The sequence below is a fragment of the Suncus etruscus genome, chromosome 10, assembly GCF_024139225.1.
Source record: "Suncus etruscus isolate mSunEtr1 chromosome 10, mSunEtr1.pri.cur, whole genome shotgun sequence".
NCBI classification, from domain to species: domain Eukaryota; kingdom Metazoa; phylum Chordata; class Mammalia; order Eulipotyphla; family Soricidae; genus Suncus; species Suncus etruscus.
Genome location: NC_064857.1, coordinates 79303424 through 79321946, shown reverse-complemented (window position 1 = coordinate 79321946; position 18523 = coordinate 79303424). Strand labels below are relative to the sequence as shown.

The following is an 18523-nucleotide window of genomic DNA, read 5'->3' as shown; positions in this document are numbered from 1 at the left end:
CCACCCACCTCAATTATTAATTATTTAATTCTACATCATGGTCACATTGTGTTTGTGTTTGTGTTTCTATCTGTGGACTATGAGCCAGGGCCACCCCTCTGCAGCTGAGCCCCAGTGTAAGAAGTGATGGCCTCATGTTCTGATTTGAGAAGTTTCATTCCACCAGCTTGTCCCCAGTCTGACCCCCATCTGCCTTCACTGCATTGGGCCTGGATAATGAGTGGTGGAAGCCATTCACTGACATTCTGAAAATGTGTCTTGGGAATGTGGAGTCAGGCCTCCTTGATTTCTCCACTGCTGGTTGGTCTCTCAGGGAAGCTTGGTAGAAGGGGATCAACCTGTTGGGCTTGTTTGGAGACCTAATAGAAGCAGTCAGGCCAAGTTCAGGCACATGGTGATCCCATAAAGACATGCTGTTCCAGAAGCCAGATCAGGGGCCAGGTCAGGGACCAACTCAGGGGCGTGATGCATTAATCTTCTCAAATTGCAGCCAAGAAGGGAGTTTGTAGAAAGTAGAGAGCTGGGCTCAAAGAAGCTAAACTCGGGCCAGTGTGTGGTCCCAAGTGCATGGTTCCTCTTCAGTGCAAAGGCAGGCCTGGGGTGATGTTAAGAGGAAGGGCAACAGGAGGATGAGTCCAAGGGTGCACAAAGCACCGTTAGAAGATACTTCTGTGGGCCCGGAGAGATAGCACAGCGGCGTTTGCCTTGCAAGCAGCCGATCCAGGACCAAAGGTGGTTGGTTCGAATCCCAGTGTCCCATATGGTCCCCCGTGCCTGCCAGGAGCTATTTCTGAGCAGACAGCCAGGAATAACCCCTGAGCATCGCTGGGTGTGGCCCAAAAACCAAAAAAAAAAAAAAAAAAAAAGAAGATACTTCTGTGCTCCCTCAGAAGCCAGCTAGGATGTTCTTACTCAGTCTAGAGCAGAGATTGGCAAACTATATCCTCCTAACCCCCATGTAAACTTTTGTCAATAAAGTTTTATTGAATTACAATTATATACATTTGCTTAGGTATTATCATGGCTGCATTTTTACCCATGAAGATGGGGTTCAGTAGTAGAAGAAACTGCATGTCCTACAAAGTCTAAGGTATTTATCCGCTTTTTTAAGAGAGTAAAAAGATCCATTCTTTGATTTAAAGGGCTTTGTTCACTTACAGTGACCAAGCCTAAAGCTTTGGATTAGATTGTGGTAGGAATGGGATACTCTAAAATTGCCTCCTGTGCTCACTGCGTGTTCAACAGTAAATCTCAGCTCTTCCTGAGGTTTTTCTACAAATGTTTGGGTGCTCAGAAGGAAGACAGTGTGCATAAAATGCTAGCTCCTCATTGGCAGTCCTTCTTCCTACTGAAAGTGGACAGTGTGAGGTTTGGGAGGAGTATAACAGGCCAAAGAGTATTAATTTAGACTTTGCAAAACCACTTGGTAAGCCAGAGGCCCAGGAATAGCAGAAACGATGATTGGCTTACTTATACCTCATCTCTGCTTTGCCTTTACACATTAAAAGGCTGGATGAATGGGAAGATAATTGGCCTTAAATAAGATGTTGCTTTCTAGAAATCCAGAAAGAAATCAATGGAGAAAGGAAACTGCATTGTTACAATCCTGAGTTTTATTTGCTGTGAGGTTTTATTTTATTTTATGGGAGCTGACAGTTTTCTCCTTGCATGTGTTACATGTGTTCTTGCTAGGTGTCATTTGCTGAAGCCATTACCTTCTTGCCTATGAATGCAGGTTCCCTAATTTGAAACTGTGTTTGATTCCCAGCAGTCCTTGAGCTACTGTGCCCACTATGCAGTGTTTTGTCCAAAGAAGCTAAACCCTGCCAAGAATACTCACTGTCCTGCTGACATGGGTGCCTTCAGAGGCTGGGGTAGCCTGCCCAGAGTTGCTGAACCCACATCTCTTGGTATAATATGAAAGAAATGAACCACTAATCCAAATTTGATAATAGCTGTTTCAAACCAGGCCACCTTTGGGGAAGGAAAAGCAAATAATTTTCAATAGAGATGAAGAGATAAAGAAGGATTGAAAGAAGCTAGGGAGATAATACAGCAGGTATTGATGCAGAGTGCTTGCCTCATTCACAGCCAGCCTGAGTTTGATCCCAGGCATCCCATATGGTCTTCTGAGCAATGCCAAGAGTGATTCCTGGGTGAAGAGCTAGGAGTAAGCTCTGAGCATCACTAGATCATAACCAACAAAAACAATTTTAGAAAGACATTTTGAAAAAAAATTGGTTTGAGTGAGATAAGAATAGTCAGCTTAAACGATTTGAAGAGGTCTGCTCGATTAGTGCTGAAATTCTAAGAGAGGCATTTTTTAAAAGGTGTGTTTTATTGAGATGACATCTGTTTAACTTACTTCATGTGTTTTAAGGTTAAACCCTTTAATTTACATTACTTTCCACTGGCCCATCCTCATCCATGGGGCCTCTCCTTCTGTGGACCTCTCTTTTCTTCCCTCCAACCCCTTAAAATACTAGATTTATTTCTGTTAGTTTTATTTGTTCCCTTGTTTGGCTTCTCCATATCTTGCACATGCTTGAGATCATTTGATGTTTGTCTTTCTCCTTTGACTTAGAGAACTTAACATGACTCCTTGAGCTCCATTCACTTTGTAGCAAAAGACAAGGTCTCATTTGTGGGAGGGTGGAAGATAGGGCTACAACTCAGGGGATCACATGAGATACTCAAGGGTTGAACCAAGGTCACAGCTGCCATCGCCTATGCAAGGCAAATCCTTGCCTCTTGTGCTACTTCTCCAGCCCCCAAGGTTTTATTTCCCTCCTGTCTGAGTAGTATTCTGTTGTGCACACAGACCACATCTTTATCCACTCACTCATTTCTTGGGCATTTGTTTCTAGGCAAGTGGATCTAAAGTGAACACAGGTGTTGACAACTTATTTGGGAGTAGCACTACACCTGGTAGTGTACTATTCCTGGCTCTGTGCTCAGGAGTGACCCCTAGTGATTCTTAGGAGATCAAATCTGGGGCTGGGATCAAATCAAAATCTGCCATGTGCTAGGCAAGAATCTTTGAACTTGTACAATCTTTCTGGACCCAGATATGCTTTAAGAAAGGAATTCCAGACAGAAGGTGACAGTAAGTGTCATTCAGTGACAATGGTTTATCTGAGTGGTTGGAATTTGTGCAAAGAGCCCCTTTAAGTAAATTTTAATAGAGGTACAAGACAGGGATGGAGAGGCTGGCATAGAGGAGCTTGTCACCTCAGTCTTGTCCTCATTAGATGTTTGTCTGACTTTTCTCATCAGCAGTTATTTTCTGAGCTTAATGTTGTGCCCTGGACTTGAGAAATTTAAAGCCTAGTTGGAAGATGGACATGTTGAAAAAAGTTAAATTATAACCCAGAGTTGCATGTAGTAAATGTCAAATTCAGTTGGAATGAAGGAACATGGTAATTGCCCGTTGAAGTTAATAATGTGTTGGGGAGACTCATGACAAACATATATACTCCCCATGAGACAGTCCCTTTGCCCTGGGAGAGTTGTGGAAGGAAAGAAAGCGCCTCTTAATTATTCACAGATTATCTGCATTGCAGTTGATCTGGAGCAAATTCTAGCCTGCAGCTTGCCGGTGATGTCATCTCCTTGTGCCTAGGTGCATCCCCATCTCTGCTTACTACCCAGTGGGAGATGGAGAGGGAAGAGGCTGATTGTCTCTCTCCTCCCTTAAGCAAAATGTGCACCAGTGTCTGCTCATGGTGTCCTTGGGAGCCAATTGAGACCTCTGGGTAGAGAAAGGTTCCATTTCCATTTCTTTGACTGCATGTGGGCAGCTGGAGTCAGGAGGTTGAGAGAGGTGTAGTGGGGCTTTGGAATGCTCTTTGCTGTCCTGAATTTGGCGTCCTTGTGGATTTGACTAGTTCACACCAGTGACATTGACCTTGTGGATGTCTCTGATGCTGTCTCCCACTAGCTAAACATCTTGTCCTCTAGCAAAAGAGACTTGATCCTCTATTCATCCAATGCTGTGCTGGGGTTGAGTCCCACACTCACAACTGCAGAATGAAAACATATGCCAGTATCATTACCCTCCTCAGTAGTGCTGCAGGTATTTGGAGGTAGAAATGTTCAGCCTAAGGGGCAGAAAATCTGGTCCATCCTATCTATTCCAGCCCAGAGAGGCTGCCCACAATCACCCCAGCTAAGAACCGCTGGACATGTTTTTCACAATTGCTTCTCAGAAGGCAGTTTGCATGTCTGTGATGAGTTGGCTGCTAGATCCAAAACACATTTAAAGTAGAATCGCTGAAGGTTTTATGAAATATCAGAAATAATAGCTACAGGGGCTGGAATGACAGCACAGCAGTAGGGCATTTGCCTTGCATGTGGCTGATTCAGGACGAACCTGGGGTTAATCCTTGGCATCCAGTATGGTCCTCTGAACCAGAAGTGATTTCTGAGCAAAGATCCAGGAGTAACTCCTGAGCGTCACTGGATATGGCCCAACAACAAAAACAAAAACAGAAATAACAGCTACATCTTCTTCAAGTGTAAGGGAATTATTGACTGTGACAACATCAGTTCCCATTTCTTTCTTACTACATTTCAGACTCCGGGCAAAGGGTTTCTTAAAAGATTGGTGTGTGCAGTTAGAGAAATAACTACACCAACAACTATCATGATAATGGTAGTGAGTGAGAGAAAGAATTCCTGTCTTGAAGACAGGCAGGAGGTGGGGTAAGAGGAAGATGGAGGCATTGGTGGTGGGAAGGTTGCACTGGTGAAGGGGGTTTGTACTTTTTTATGACAGAAACCCAACTACAAACATGTTTGTAATCATGGTGTTTTAAATATATTAATTTAAAAGAAAAAGTCTTCAGGGGGTTCCAGTGTTGATTACTTCAGATCATCCATGTTGCCCAGTTTCCCCCATACATTCAGAGCACTTAGATGGATGTAGCTTTGTTTTGTGAATTATTTGCACACTATACAGAGTTCATATAGGAAAGTATTCTCTACTACTTCCCCTGTGATGAGAAGTAGGAAGCAGTCTTGACTAGATTTATTTAGTCTTTGACTAGTTTTAGTACTTTGAGCTGAAGTCCTCTATGTTTGAGTACTTCATTATCTCTTGCAACTCATCCTGAAGCTACAACATTTTTTTTACATCCAAAATCTTTTTTTTTTTTCTTGGTTTTTGGGCCACACCCGTTTGACGCTCAGGGGTTACTCCTGGCTATGTGCTTAGAAATTGCCCCTGGCTTGGGGGGACCATATGGGATGCTGGGGGATCGAACCGAGGTCCATCCTACGCTAGCACTTGCAAGGCAGACACCTTACCTCTAGTGCCACCTTCCCGGCCCCTACATCCAAAACCTTTTCTACCCCCACACCCAGGTCCTGTGTCTATAATTTGAGACAGTATCCACCAGGGGGCAATCAGGCTAGGATGTGCTCTAGGACCTTGAAGTGCTTAACCCCATCTACCTGTAAAAAAGTAGTTTCACTTTCTGGTCAGGGTGTCTCACTAAGAAGTCTATGTCCTGTCTGTGGAACAGAATCTCCTTTTTAGGGTATCCACACAATTTCCTTGTCATTTGTGGGGTTTATGCCATTTTTACAGAAAACAAAAGATACAAATGTAATGAAATCTCAGTGCATAGCAAATACATTCTTAAAATATTCAGAGGGGCTGAGACACAAACTCAAATGGCAGAGCGCATGTCTAGCATGTATGAGCCCTGGACTCCTTCCTTATCATCACCTAGAGTATCAGCCCAGCGCAGCCCATGCCCTCCCCCACCCCAGTTCCTCTGAGTATCCCCTATAAAAACACTAGGAAGAAAAGGGAACCAAGTGGAAAAAAATAAATTCTTGATCTTTTATTTTTTGTTGCAACTAGTTCCCTTTGGCTCTTTTACTATCCCAAGTCAGGTGTTTATGAATGTGTGTTTGTGTATGCGTGTGGGTGCATGCATGCATGTGTGTTTGGAGACATTAATACAGGGATTCTGCAAAGGTCAGGGCTGATCATGCCCAGCCATGTGGGTGTGTGGTACCCTTGGAGCAGGTGTTTACGTAAAGGACGCATTGTTTGATGGACTTATCAAAGCCATCCGTCTTCTCTCTTCCAGGGGAGCCCTGCACCCAGCAGGAGGGCTGGCTGGCTGGGGAATGCGAAGCCTGGCATCCTGAGTGGCAGCGTTTCAGCTGGCTGGACAGATCAAATAACACTCGGGCTGGTTAACAAAAGCCTCACCAGTGGGAAGGTGTTGGAAGCTGGAGTGTGGAAATTTACCCAACGTTATTTCTTTGACATCGAAGGAGACTCGCCCTGAAGGATGCCAGGTCTCTGCGTCGACACTGAGTCCAGCAGGTCCTTTTCTCATTCGCTGTGGCATGGAGGAAGGGGTGGCAGAGGATGCTGAGTCCTCTGAAGTGCGGAGGATCCTGGCCTGGCCTCTGAGCTCCCCCTTGACTGGGCCCTTCAGGTGACACCTCAGATGTGAGATCTCAGGAAAGGGACTTGGTTTCCTCCAGCTTTCTTCACCAAAGCCTCGCTGGCTGGTTTGGGTTTTAGAATCTACAAGGACCTGGCAGAGGTGGAAGAAGCCTCGGAAAGTTCCAGAACTTGGGGATCGGATCCCTTCCTTCTGTTGGGGAGACAGAGCAGCTACTGAGCTGTGAATCCTGTAGACCAGCCGAGCTGAGCTGTTCTTCCTCAGACAAGAAGCACAGTGGGGCCCCAGCTTTGTCCTATAGCTGTGGGGACCTCCTAGGACCCACAGTTCTAGTGTTTCTGTCTCTTCACCTGGTGGCCCATGAAGATTGGAATCTTGGCTTCATGTCCCTAAGGAGACTCGGTTTCTTTTTCCCAGAGGTGGTCTTGGAAGGAAACATGAGATATTTGCAGCTTGCAGGGACTCTTGGGCTATGTAGGAGTTGGGGGTCCGGCCTTCAACAGCAGGTCCAGAAAACAATCTGAGACTCCAGCTTCTGCAACTCAGCAGGTCTTGAGCCCAGCCCCTTCATCCTCTAGGAAGCTAGTGACACAGAAGAAAGAGCCTCCCTTGGCTTCATTGGGACTTGGCAGAATGCAGTGCACTGGGGAAGCTGCCGGCTGCCCCTTCATACCCCAGACAGCCCCTGAGCACTGAGCCAACCATGGCTGAGAAGGGTGACTGCCTTGCCAGCATGTACGGGTATGACCTCGGGGGGCGCTTCACTGACTTTCAACCTCTAGGCTTCGGCGTCAATGGGCTGGTGCTGTCTGCGGTGGACCGAAGAACCTGCAGGAAGGTGGCCGTGAAGAAGATCACCCTGGGTGATGCCCGCAGCATGAAGCACGCGCTCAGGGAGATCAAGATCATCAGGCGCCTGGACCATGACAACATTGTAAAGGTGTATGAGGTGCTGGGGCCCCAGGGCACTGAGCTACAGGGTGAACTCTTCAAGTTCAGCATGGCCTACATCGTGCAGGAGTACATGGAGACCGACCTGGCACGCCTGCTGGAGCAGGGCACACTCACCGAGGAGCATGCCAAGCTCTTCATGTACCAGCTGCTCCGAGGCCTCAAGTACATCCACTCGGCCAACGTGCTGCATCGAGACCTCAAGCCGGCCAACATCTTCATTAGCACCGAGGACCTGGTGCTCAAGATCGGGGACTTCGGGCTGGCCAGGATCGTGGACCAGCACTATTCACACAAGGTAAGGGCTCCTGAGACCTTGGGCTGAGGGTGCCCCTTGGAGAAGGTTCACAGAGGGTGTCTCCCATGGAATATGGGCGTTGGGGTAGTAGCCAGGAGAGGCTGGGGTGGAAGTGAAGTAATAGAGTTTCTGGATCTAAGTCTTGGCTCTGTCCCATGCTATGTGCTAGAGCTTTAGACTGGATATAACAGACTCATGCTTGACCTCAGAGATGTTCTCCAGCCCTCAACACTCCACTGAAAATGTGTGCAACATCCGTATTTACCTCTGGCATCCTCTCAGGCCTGCTGTGCCCAGACCCACTCCTTGCCCCTCTCTGCTGTCTGCATCGATTGGATTGTGACAAGCTGCCACCAGGCCTGTCATACATTTCCCAGGGCTACCTCTCTGTGTCCCACCATCTATCATGCACCAAGGCATGAACCCCTGATCTGTGTCCATCATCAGATCGGCTCTCCTGGGTGCCCCTGTGGGCTGGCAACTCATGGTGTGATACTAAAACTGGGAATTCCTTGTGACATGCTGAGTGATAGATGACTCTGCTGAGAGCACAGATGGACCCTCATGGAATGGGGAGCCTCCAGCCTCTTCTACTCAAATCTTCTCTCTCTACAATTCTGGTCTCTCTTGCCTCTGGTTTATTCATCCTGAGTGAACACTCACCAGAATTGAGAATTGGGGATCATTTTTGATAGATATTATTAGAATGAAATGTCCCTAGCATGAGGTGACCCACAAAAGGTTATCAGCCCAAGACCTATGGTATCTCCTGAAGGAGTCGGTACTCTGACCTTGAATGTGCTCAAGGTCAGCATGCTCTGAGGCCTATTTTTCTGCTGTCCCTTCTGTTCTGGTGCCTGGTGTGTCTGACATCACAATGCTGGGGAGACAGGGCTCCCTCTCACCCTCTTATTTCAGACTGTACATCAACCTAGCTGACTCCGTAACAATGAACTTCTCTTCTCCCTTCTCCCTACAGATCAGCAACCATAGGTCAGCTGACTCTGGAGGCCCAAGTAGTCTGGTTAAAATAGTTTGTATATATATAAAATCAGTGGCCATGGAGGTTAGAGGGCACTTGCATTGCACCACCTGCCTGAGGCTTGCTTCCCAAGAATAGACCCCCAAGCCCTGCCATAGATCCCCAAGCCCTGACATGCCTGGTCCTGGAGTTCCTAAACTCATTGTCAGGGATGGTAATGCTCTCCTGTCAGCTCCCAGCCCAGCTCACCAGGTGCCCTATTCACTAACCTCACTTCCTTTTCCTATGCAGCTGGTGTCTTCTGGTGCAGAGTAATGGAGACCATCTCACTCCTGAGCACCCTTTAGTAGAATAATGAGCGATGATGGAGCTATAGGTGTTCACAGATCTTCCTCCCCACCTCATGCATGCACTGCGTTCAACCGTCCCTTCCCTTTCTGGTTGATAACAGGAATCTTTGTTTGGTGCTTTCATTTATTCAATGTGCATCTAAGTCACTCCTGAGCAAATCTGCAGCAGTAGCTATGAGCATTTAGAGCAATTGGCCCATCCATGTTTCAGGGAAGCTGAGAAGCAAGGGCTGCCTCCCACCCACAGGCTGACCTTGCTGAGGATACAGATCAATCCATGGGGGCTTTTCTCTACCCCTCTCTGTTCCTAAATGATTCCCTGGTACTCAGCTGACATTCACTTTCCCTCTCCAGAATTCCCTTGCCAGAATTCCCTCCTCAGAGCTTCTGGCACTTTCTATTCTCTGCCTTATTTGGAGGGGGGTCATTGAATTTGAGCCTTCTGCGCTCTAGTAGGCTGATAGCTGCCGGTTTTGTTTGGGGTTTTGTAGTATCAAATAATTAACGATGGGGCTGGATGGCAGTGGATGGCGATGGATTTCTCTCTGCCATCCCAGGCCACGTGGCTTCGCAACCCCATCCAGCTGGCGGGTCCCAGGCCCAGGTGATTGGCGTAATCAAGACTCACTCACAGGCAAGCATCAGGAACCATCAGCTTTATTCATGCCCTATTCACCACATGTGTGTGGCCTATCTCATAACCTTTCAAGCACTCAGCCATTCTAGGCTACCCTACGTCTTAACCCTTTCAGCCATCCTAGATCCAGGGTCTCAAATAGGTACACTACAGGGTTTGTTTGTTTTATTTGCATGGGGAAAGGTCCTTCCAAGCCGTTCTCAAGAGCTCTGAGACCCACACTCAGCAATACATAGCCATCCTGGTTTGATGTTCAGGCTAATGGTATGGAGCTGTTTGAGCCCTGCAGTGCCAGGTTTTGAAGGGCCACCCCACAGTGTTGAGAGACCTCCAGAGTCACCACTGGTGGTGCTTAGGGGACCAAGCCCAGCCTCATGCACACTTTGCCTTGGGCTCTCTCCCCAGCCCAGCTCCTCGACTCTTGAGACATTCTTGGGTACTGCTTGGCTTGCCTAGGAACTCTTGGTGTTGAGCCATGTCCCTTGGGGACATCTTGGTTAATTCTGTTTCTGTTTTTTGGACCACACCCACTGGTGTTCAGGGGTTACTCTTGGCTCTGTGCTCAGCAATTATTCCTGGCAGACTTGAGAGACCGTATGGGATGCCAGTGATTGAACCCAAGTTGGCCAAGTGCAAGGCAAACACCCATCTGGTGTGCTATTGCTCCAGCTCCAGCCCCTTGGTTGATTTCATTGACCATCTGGAGAGGGGAGGGTTCCCACCTACCAGCTTGTGATAGGCTGTGCATGGGACATATGGCCCACGTGCTACAAAGGCTCTTAGAAGGGGACTTTCATTCTTCCCAACAACAGAATGACTGGGGTTGCACCTGTGCATCTGTTCCCCATCCCCACATGCTGGGAGAGTGATGTCAACATGTGAACTGCCCTAACTGAAACCTCTTCACATGTCTCCTGAATCCTGGGCCTCCTAGAAGATGGTGTTCACAGCCCTCTCCTCTGCTGGGAGTACAGAAAAGTCTCTCATTTTTTCAAGCTCTTTTTCCCAGGTTCAGGGACAGGCTTGGCCACATCATGGAGCTTAGACCCAGTTCCTTAACTGGACCCACCACTCTCCAACCATACACACACTCCAGCCATCTACTAGTCTGGTAAATTTTTTTTTATCATATCATAGGTCCTGTTCCTTTAAGTCAGGCAAAAACCAACTGGGCTCAGCTTTGACCCACTGCTTGGTCTATTAGGTCTGGTACCATGTCTTCATTCCATGACTCTCCATCCCTTCATCTAGCAGGGTCTGGCCCTTGGCAAGTAACCTTCTCAATTGTTTGGCATAGGAGAAATGATGCTGAACCAGTCTTCTCTTCCCTAGAGAAACTTCAAGTCTCTGTGTCAGTGGGACTTCCTCACTCATTGCACAACCTCAACGAATGATTTCCCTGACATAGATTATTGTAGAATAAGACCCACAAATTTACAGGTTTTCTACAGTTACGATTGTTACATAATTTTATTTATTTTTTTTTATTTATTTATTTTTTTTTGGTTTTTGGGCCACACCCGGTAACGCGCAGGGGTTACTCCTGGCTATGCGCTCAGAAGTCGCTCCTGGCTTGGGGGACCATATGGGACGCCGGGGGATCGAACCGCGGTCCATCTCCTAGGCTAGCGCAGGTAAGGCAGGCACCTTACCTCCAGCGCCACCGCCCGGCCCCGTTACATAATTTTATTAAATTTTATTTTTATGTAATAAACAAATACTTATTGTATGAATAATAAATTTTTTTCTAGAATTTATTCAAAATGCTAAAATTTATTTATTCTATATAAATATAGAATTTATTTATTCTATGTCTTATTTATTAATAAGTTTTATTTATTCTAGGTAAATATGCACGTATCTCTCAATTAATCTGTAGCTAATCTGTGGCTGGGCATTTGGGTTGATTTCATTGCTTGGCTATTGTACTAAGCAGTGTGATAAACAAAGGTGTGCAAATATTCTTTCCAGTAAATGTTTTTATGTTTGGGGGTAGATACCAAGAAGTGGTATCACTGGGTCATATGGGGTTCTATTTGTATGTTTTGGAGAGATCCCCTGTTGCTTTCCATAGAGGCTGGCTCAGGTAACACTCTGAGTGATGTTGATTCTAACCATACACAACATGACAATGAGTCCAGGCACTCATCACACAGTGACACTCAAAGCCATAGGTTTGTCATCTTGGTGACATGAAGTGTTGGGTGGAGACTCAGAGCATGGCTATAGCTCATTAAATTCTGGGACTCAATCCAGGGTCATGCAGGGTGATGTGAGGAGGGGCCCCAAGGCTGTGCTTAGAACTGAGGTTCGAAGAGGGTTGGGCCCATTACTGTGGTTCAAATTCAGTGCCACCATCACCCACCACCCGGCCTTCCCCTGGTGGCTTTTTGTCTCTGCTCAGCTTGTAGCTCCCCACCCTGTGCCCTCAGGCTCCCCAAAAGGCCCCCCAGAAGCCTAGAAGCACTCCTACCAGGTGAATTTGTAGTCTTGCACACTAGCCAGATATAAACCTCTCCGTGTGAGGAGTGGAGAAAGGTTGGCTGGCTCATGGACCCCCCCCCCCACAACAGAGCAGCACACCCCCTCAATCTCCTAGCACAGACTTTCCTAGGAGCTCCGGAAGGACAACTTGCTGAGGGCCCAGCTATGAGTCTATAAGCCGATAAGCAGATTATTCCAAATCAGTGGAGTTGAAAAGCTGTGGGTGACGGGCTATGGAATATCCCTTTTTAAAGTGGAAAAATATGACCAAGGGGATTAGGACGGGGGTTGCTCAGAGTCAAGTGCCCCGGACGCTTAGCAGCCTTGTTCATTGGCTTTCAGTATGCCTTTTCCATGGGGAAGGACTTCACCCCTTCCGGGGCTGCCATTGCCAGACCTTCCCTCCTGGAAAGCAGCTCCCTTTGTGATCATAATATCTTTTTTTTTTTTTAATTTTTGTGTTTGGGACCATAAGAAGTGGTTGGTACTCGGGGAATATTTCTGTCCCTGTGCTCAGGGGTTACCCTGATGGTATGTGGGGAACTGTATGTGGTGCCAGAGCCAATTACAGGGCTGATACCCCTGTGCTATCTCTCTTGATACTGGGGACATTTTTCTGCCCGGGTTCAAGCAGATCTTCATAACATTCTAGCTGAGCCATGCAGCACAGGCAGAAGAGCCCCTGGCAAGACTGACATAAAGTATCCTTGCCTGAAATGTCATGTTTCAGGCTCCCAGGATCTCGTGGGAAGTCATACCCCAGCCCTAGTCCTGAAGGAAGCAGTGAGGACTTACCTGCCACTACTCCATGGCAGGTAGAAGGGCTGTGCTGAAAAGAGGGCTGGAGCATGGGTGCCACATGAACATGGTCATCCATCTGCCTCTCCTTTAGCTGGTAGAGATGTGTCTGCCTTTCAGGCATCCTCAGACTTAGGTCTGACCTACTCCCAGGCATGACTTTAGCCTTTCCCTTAGGCTCTAGGCCTTCCTCCTAGACACCATCAGTGTCTCAGGAGCCTGATACCTTCTTATTTCACGGACAGATATGCCTGGGTTCTCATGAAGGATTGAGACATCAAAGCCTTTTTTATTTATCAGAAATGCTGTTTGGTGGAGGGGTTGATCCCAGCTCGCTTCCCCGTTAGTACCTCACTGGATAGGGAGCGACCCACCCTCTCACCCCAGTCATCTTTCATGGAAAATCATCAACTTGTTTCCCTCCTGGGGTCTGGTTCCAGTCCGTGGTCCCACCTACTCTTCCTGTTTCTCCCCCTTCACACTGCAGGCTGGCTCAGACACCTACCTCTGCATAATCTACCTATAGTCTTATAATCACCTAATTAAACTCAAAATGATAGATGCTATTGTGGTCCATGTTTTACAGGTGAGACTCTAAGGTACAGAGACACCCCACCCTCCACTGCCCATGATCATAAAACCAGGAAATGTCAGGCTGCTTCTGCAAGCCAGCAGTTCCTTCCCGAACACTGAGCTCTCTGGTCTTTTTTGACTCTTGAGGTAGCAGTAAGTTCAGAGTGGCCCCCTGGTCCTTTCTATCACCTTCTCTTCTTCTCTTTCTATGACTTCTTCCTCTTCTTCCTTTTCCTCTTTCTTCCTTTGTTTTTGGGCCGTACTTTGAAGTGCTCAGGGACTATTCCTACCTCTGTGGTGAAGGGTGATTTCTGGCAATAGTCAGGGACCATATGTGGTGCTGACATTTAAACTAGGATCAGTTAAAGCATACTAGGGAACACTTTAACCCTTGTACTATCTAGAGCCCCCTTATATCCTAGCAGAGGAGATACTGTGTGAAGTAGCCAGCAAGGTCACTGGGAGTACAATGTCTGCCTTTCTATGAATCACTCACTCTCTGTTTATGATAATGTAGTTTCCTGAGCTACCCAGGACACTCTGGACCTGGAGCTATTTAACTCATGTTAAGCTAAGAGTTCTCAAAGTTGCATTTATGTAGTTTATTTCCCTCTTGCCCAAATTTAATGTTTTATATTTCTAGGACTAGAGAGATTATAGTATAGTATTGTATATATAGCATAATATAGCATAGCATAGCATAGCATAGAATAGCATAGCATAGCATAGTACTTGCCTTGCATATAGCTGAGCTGGGTTTGATCCCTAGCATTCTATAAGCCAATCCCAAATACCACCAGGAATAATTCCTGCATGCAGAGCCAGTAGTAACCCCTAAGCATCACTGGGTGTAGCTCTCAAAATAAATCCAACCCCCCAATAAAACTTTTACTCTTCTCCCTGATAGATTTTTGTCTTACTGATTTTAGGCAGCTCTTCCAATCTGATAAGATCTTCTAGGATCTTTGTTCTTTTGTTTACTCTTTACCCTGACAGCTTCACAAGTTGTAAGTCCTCCTTCAGAGACTTCATTCATATTACTGATTAAAAACTGTGCAAAAATGGGACCGGATAGATAATACATCAAATAGGACATTTGCCTCACACGCAGGTGTCTAAAGTTTGATTCTTTTTACTCCATATGTTCCCCCGAACTCTACCAAGAGTGATCCCTGAGTGTAGAGCCAGGAGACTGCTATGTGTGGCCCCAAAATTAAAAAGGAAAAAAACAAAAACAAAGAGAAATGAAATGTGTGCAAAGAGATTAAGCAAAAGGCTTAGTTTCACAGCCACTCTCCAGTACCAGTTGTTGATAGGGGGACAACTGGCTTTCAGATAACATTCTGTGGGTTCAGTTGGACAATTGTGAATTCTCATAATTACAGAGTCGACTAAATCATGTTACTTCACCATCTACAAAAATGCCCCAAGACATGTGGCTCAATACCTAATACTATTCAGGGATGCCATCTACCAAGTCCTTTTATTATACCTCCAGAAAGTTGCAAATCCTACAGTGAAGTTCAAACCATCTGACCAGCCATGGCATTTGAATTCTAGACCCATAGTTCGCTGTTGTTGGCAAACACCAGCCACCTTGCTTAGAGAAAACCTGATACACACAATTCTAAACTTCTCCAAAACTGTGTTGGAGGTGAGATCACAGTTAAGTAAACTATGGCAATCTGCTGAGTAAAATGTTATACAACCTTTTCAATGGCATTTCTGAAGTCTTTAATAACAGCATGCTTATGTAATGATGAGGCAGTAAAAATACATAATCCAGAGTTGTATGAAAGGTCTATCATCACCATTTCAAATAAGGAGAAGAAAGAACATTCACAAAGGATGGAACAAGGTCTTAGAGATCCCCAAGACTCATGCGTGGAGATACCTGGCTAGGTGGGCTGGCAGTTCAGTGATTGGGTCCAACGTGTCAGGACCACTAAGGGCTACACTCAGTGATCCTAAGGATGGTCCTTTTTTGAGACCAGTTAATCTGCATTTTATTCACTTTCAAGATACAAACTGAAGAAATGAAGGAGAGAGAAAAATATCAGGAAAACATTCATTGAACTCAACTTGTCCAAATGGATCTATTAGGAAGCACTGACTTAAGATGTGTGTTTGACCCAGAGGATACCAGAAGGGTGGAATCCCTTTGAATATTAGTCCTTTTGCAGTTTGACCCAACCTTGATCTAGTTCTGTAACTCTGCTCTAGGGTTGATAGTAAAAGTATTTAACAATGTGTAATTTGAGGACTGATGGTGCAGAAAACATGGGTGGCCTCCAGTCAGGTGGCAAGCCCCACTCCCCAATGAGCAGAAAGCATGTACAAACAGATGTGATCTGCAGGACTCATGTTGAGGTGAATTTCCCCATTTGTGATTCCTACATCATTTCTTTTGGAATCGGGCCTATAGTTCCCTATATAGGAGAACATGTCCGACATTCAAAGGGGAGCTGAATCTGGCCTATGGAGTCTGGGGAACTACTGTGGAGAAAGGAGTTTCCATAAATCCTAAGCTAAGAGATGCCAGCATCACCCTGGTTCTCTGCCCTTACTCCATTGTGGCTCACCTGTTTTGTCAAGACAACCAATACTAAGAACCTGAAGAGCAGATAACTCCTGCAACTCAGAATCCATGCTATCCTCCCTACTTTGAAATATCTCATTTGGTAACAAGTCTTACACCCTGGGAAGTTTGTCCCCCTGGGCACCACTCTGGATCTTCCTGGTCACTCCCACTTCAAGATCATGATTGTCCTTTTCTTGGTGGAGCCCAGGAAGCTCACCACACTGCACTCAGAAGAAGCTCCCATTTCTCCTTGAATTAGGAAGGTCACCCAAGAAGACCTCTTACTTTTATTTTCCCTGAGAAGACATTGGGAGAACAGTCATTCTAGAGCTTTCTCTGGGCCCAGCAGTGAGAGGAGATATAGCCAGGGCAGCAACAGTCTCCTGGACCCTTCTCTTTATGGGCCCCCTGCATAATCTCCTGCCTTTTGATGTCCCTTCTACTGACTTCCTGCATTCCTGCATTGCTCCCCACTGTTGTGTCTCCTCTTGGAAGCTTACTGGGTAGGGCTTGGTCTCAGGAAGGAGATTCCCATAAAAACCAGGAGATCACTCCAGCTGCAGCTTGCTGGAAAGGTCTGCCGGTTAGGGTGTTTATTTTAGTATCATCATGGTTCCTCATTACTATTGGAACCCTTTCTTAAAAGATGATTTTTATGGGGCCAGCACAATAGTACAATGAGTAGGAAGTTTGCTTTGCATGCAGCCAACTCAGGTTCAATTCCTGGCATCCCATATGATTCCTCAAGCCTGCCAGGAGTGACTCCTGAGTGTAGAGCCAGAAGTAACCCCTGAGTACCGCCTAGAAAACAAAAAAATATATATTACTTTAATGACAATGAACATATCATGCAATATTTCCCTTCGGAGTATTCATATAAAAAGGTGGATTCGGGGGCTGGAGAGATAGCATAGAGTTAAGGCGTTTGCCTTGCATGCAGAAGGATGGTGGTTCGAATCTTGGCATCCCATATGGTCCCCCGAGCCTGCCAGGGGCGATTTCTGAGCATAGATCCAGGAGTAACTCCTGAGCGCTGCTGGGTGTGACCCAAAAAAACAAAACAAAACAAAAAAATGGTGGATTCAAAGTTGTCATCTGCTACCAGAATCTATTTTAGAATAGCTTCATTGTCCCCTCAAAGGTTTATGCTCATCCCCAGTCATCATCTCCCCCAAAATCTCTATCTCCCCAATCCTATGCAATCACTAATCTACTTTCTTCCTCTAAAGATGAGCCTTTTCTGGACATTTCACATAAATTAAATCAGATAGTCTGTGTGCCATGCAATATTCACCTGGCTTTTCCTACTTTATATAATGATATCAAGGTCTGTCCTATAAAAGCAAGTATCAGTACTTCACTTCTTTTTTTTTGTTTTTGTTTTTTTTTGGGCCACACCCATTTGATGCTCAGGGGTTACTCCTGGCTACATGCTCAGAAATTGCCCCTGGCTTGAGGGGACCATATGGGATGCCAGGGGATCGAACTGCGGTCCTTCCTTAGCTAGCGCTTGCAAGGCAGACACCTTACCTCTAGCGCCACCTCGCCGGCCCCAGTACTTCACTTCTTAATGCCTAGGAACATTCCATTATCTTGACTTACTGCATTTTGTTTATTCCTCAGTTAATCAACATTTGGACTATTTCCATTTGGGGTCCTAATATCAATAATGCTGCTCAGGATCCTTCTTGTTACAACTTTTATGTGGTCAAGGACTTCACACAAAATGTTTATATATTGGGCCCGGAGAGATAGCACAGTGGTGTTTGCCTTGCAAGCAGCTGATCCTAAGGTGGTTGTTTCAAATCCCGGTGTCCCATATAGTCCCCTGTGCCTGCCAGGAGCTATTTCTGAGCAGACAATCAGGAGTAACCCCTGAGTACCGCCGGGTGTGGCCCAAAAACAAAAAAAGAAAAAAAATGTTTATATATTATTTCTCTTAGTATAGACATGAGAATGAAAAGATGGAGTAATGGTCACAGTGTTCTCCAAAGTGTTAACACCATTTTACAGAAATATATGAAATTCAGTTGCCCCAAATTCCCATCAGCATTTGTCAGTTTTCTTTTTGATCTTTAATTCCAGCATCCTGGTGGGTGTGAAGTGGGATGACATTGTGATTTTGATTGGCACTTCCCTAATAGCTGAAGACTTTGAACATATTTTTATGGGATTAGCAGTCATGTGTGTGCCTTCTTTGGGGAACTATTTATTCAGATCTTTTATCCATTTTAATTGGGTTGTTTTATTTAAAATGAATAACTTATAAAAGTGTTTTTATATAATCTAGGGATAAGCCTGGATTATATCTGACAATGCATCACAGATAAGATCTATCACTTATGAGATCAATGGTTTGCAGAAAAGTTTGTTCCATTCTGGAAATTATCCTTTCGTTTTCTGGTACCGTCTCTTAAAACACAAAAACTTTCCTTTTGATT

The 18523-nt window shown here is 45.8% G+C and overlaps 1 protein-coding gene across 1 annotated transcript in view; it reads left to right on the top strand.

Annotated features, from left to right (window-relative positions):
* MAPK4 (mitogen-activated protein kinase 4) overlaps window positions 1-18523 on the top strand; it is a 137950-nt gene that overhangs the window by 95949 nt on the left and 23478 nt on the right. Inside the window, exon 2 of the mRNA XM_049781549.1 lies at window positions 6102-7677. Within this exon, the coding sequence (XP_049637506.1) occupies window positions 7132-7677 (546 nt within the window). The 5' untranslated portion in view covers window positions 6102-7131. The remainder of the gene's footprint in view (window positions 1-6101; window positions 7678-18523) is intronic.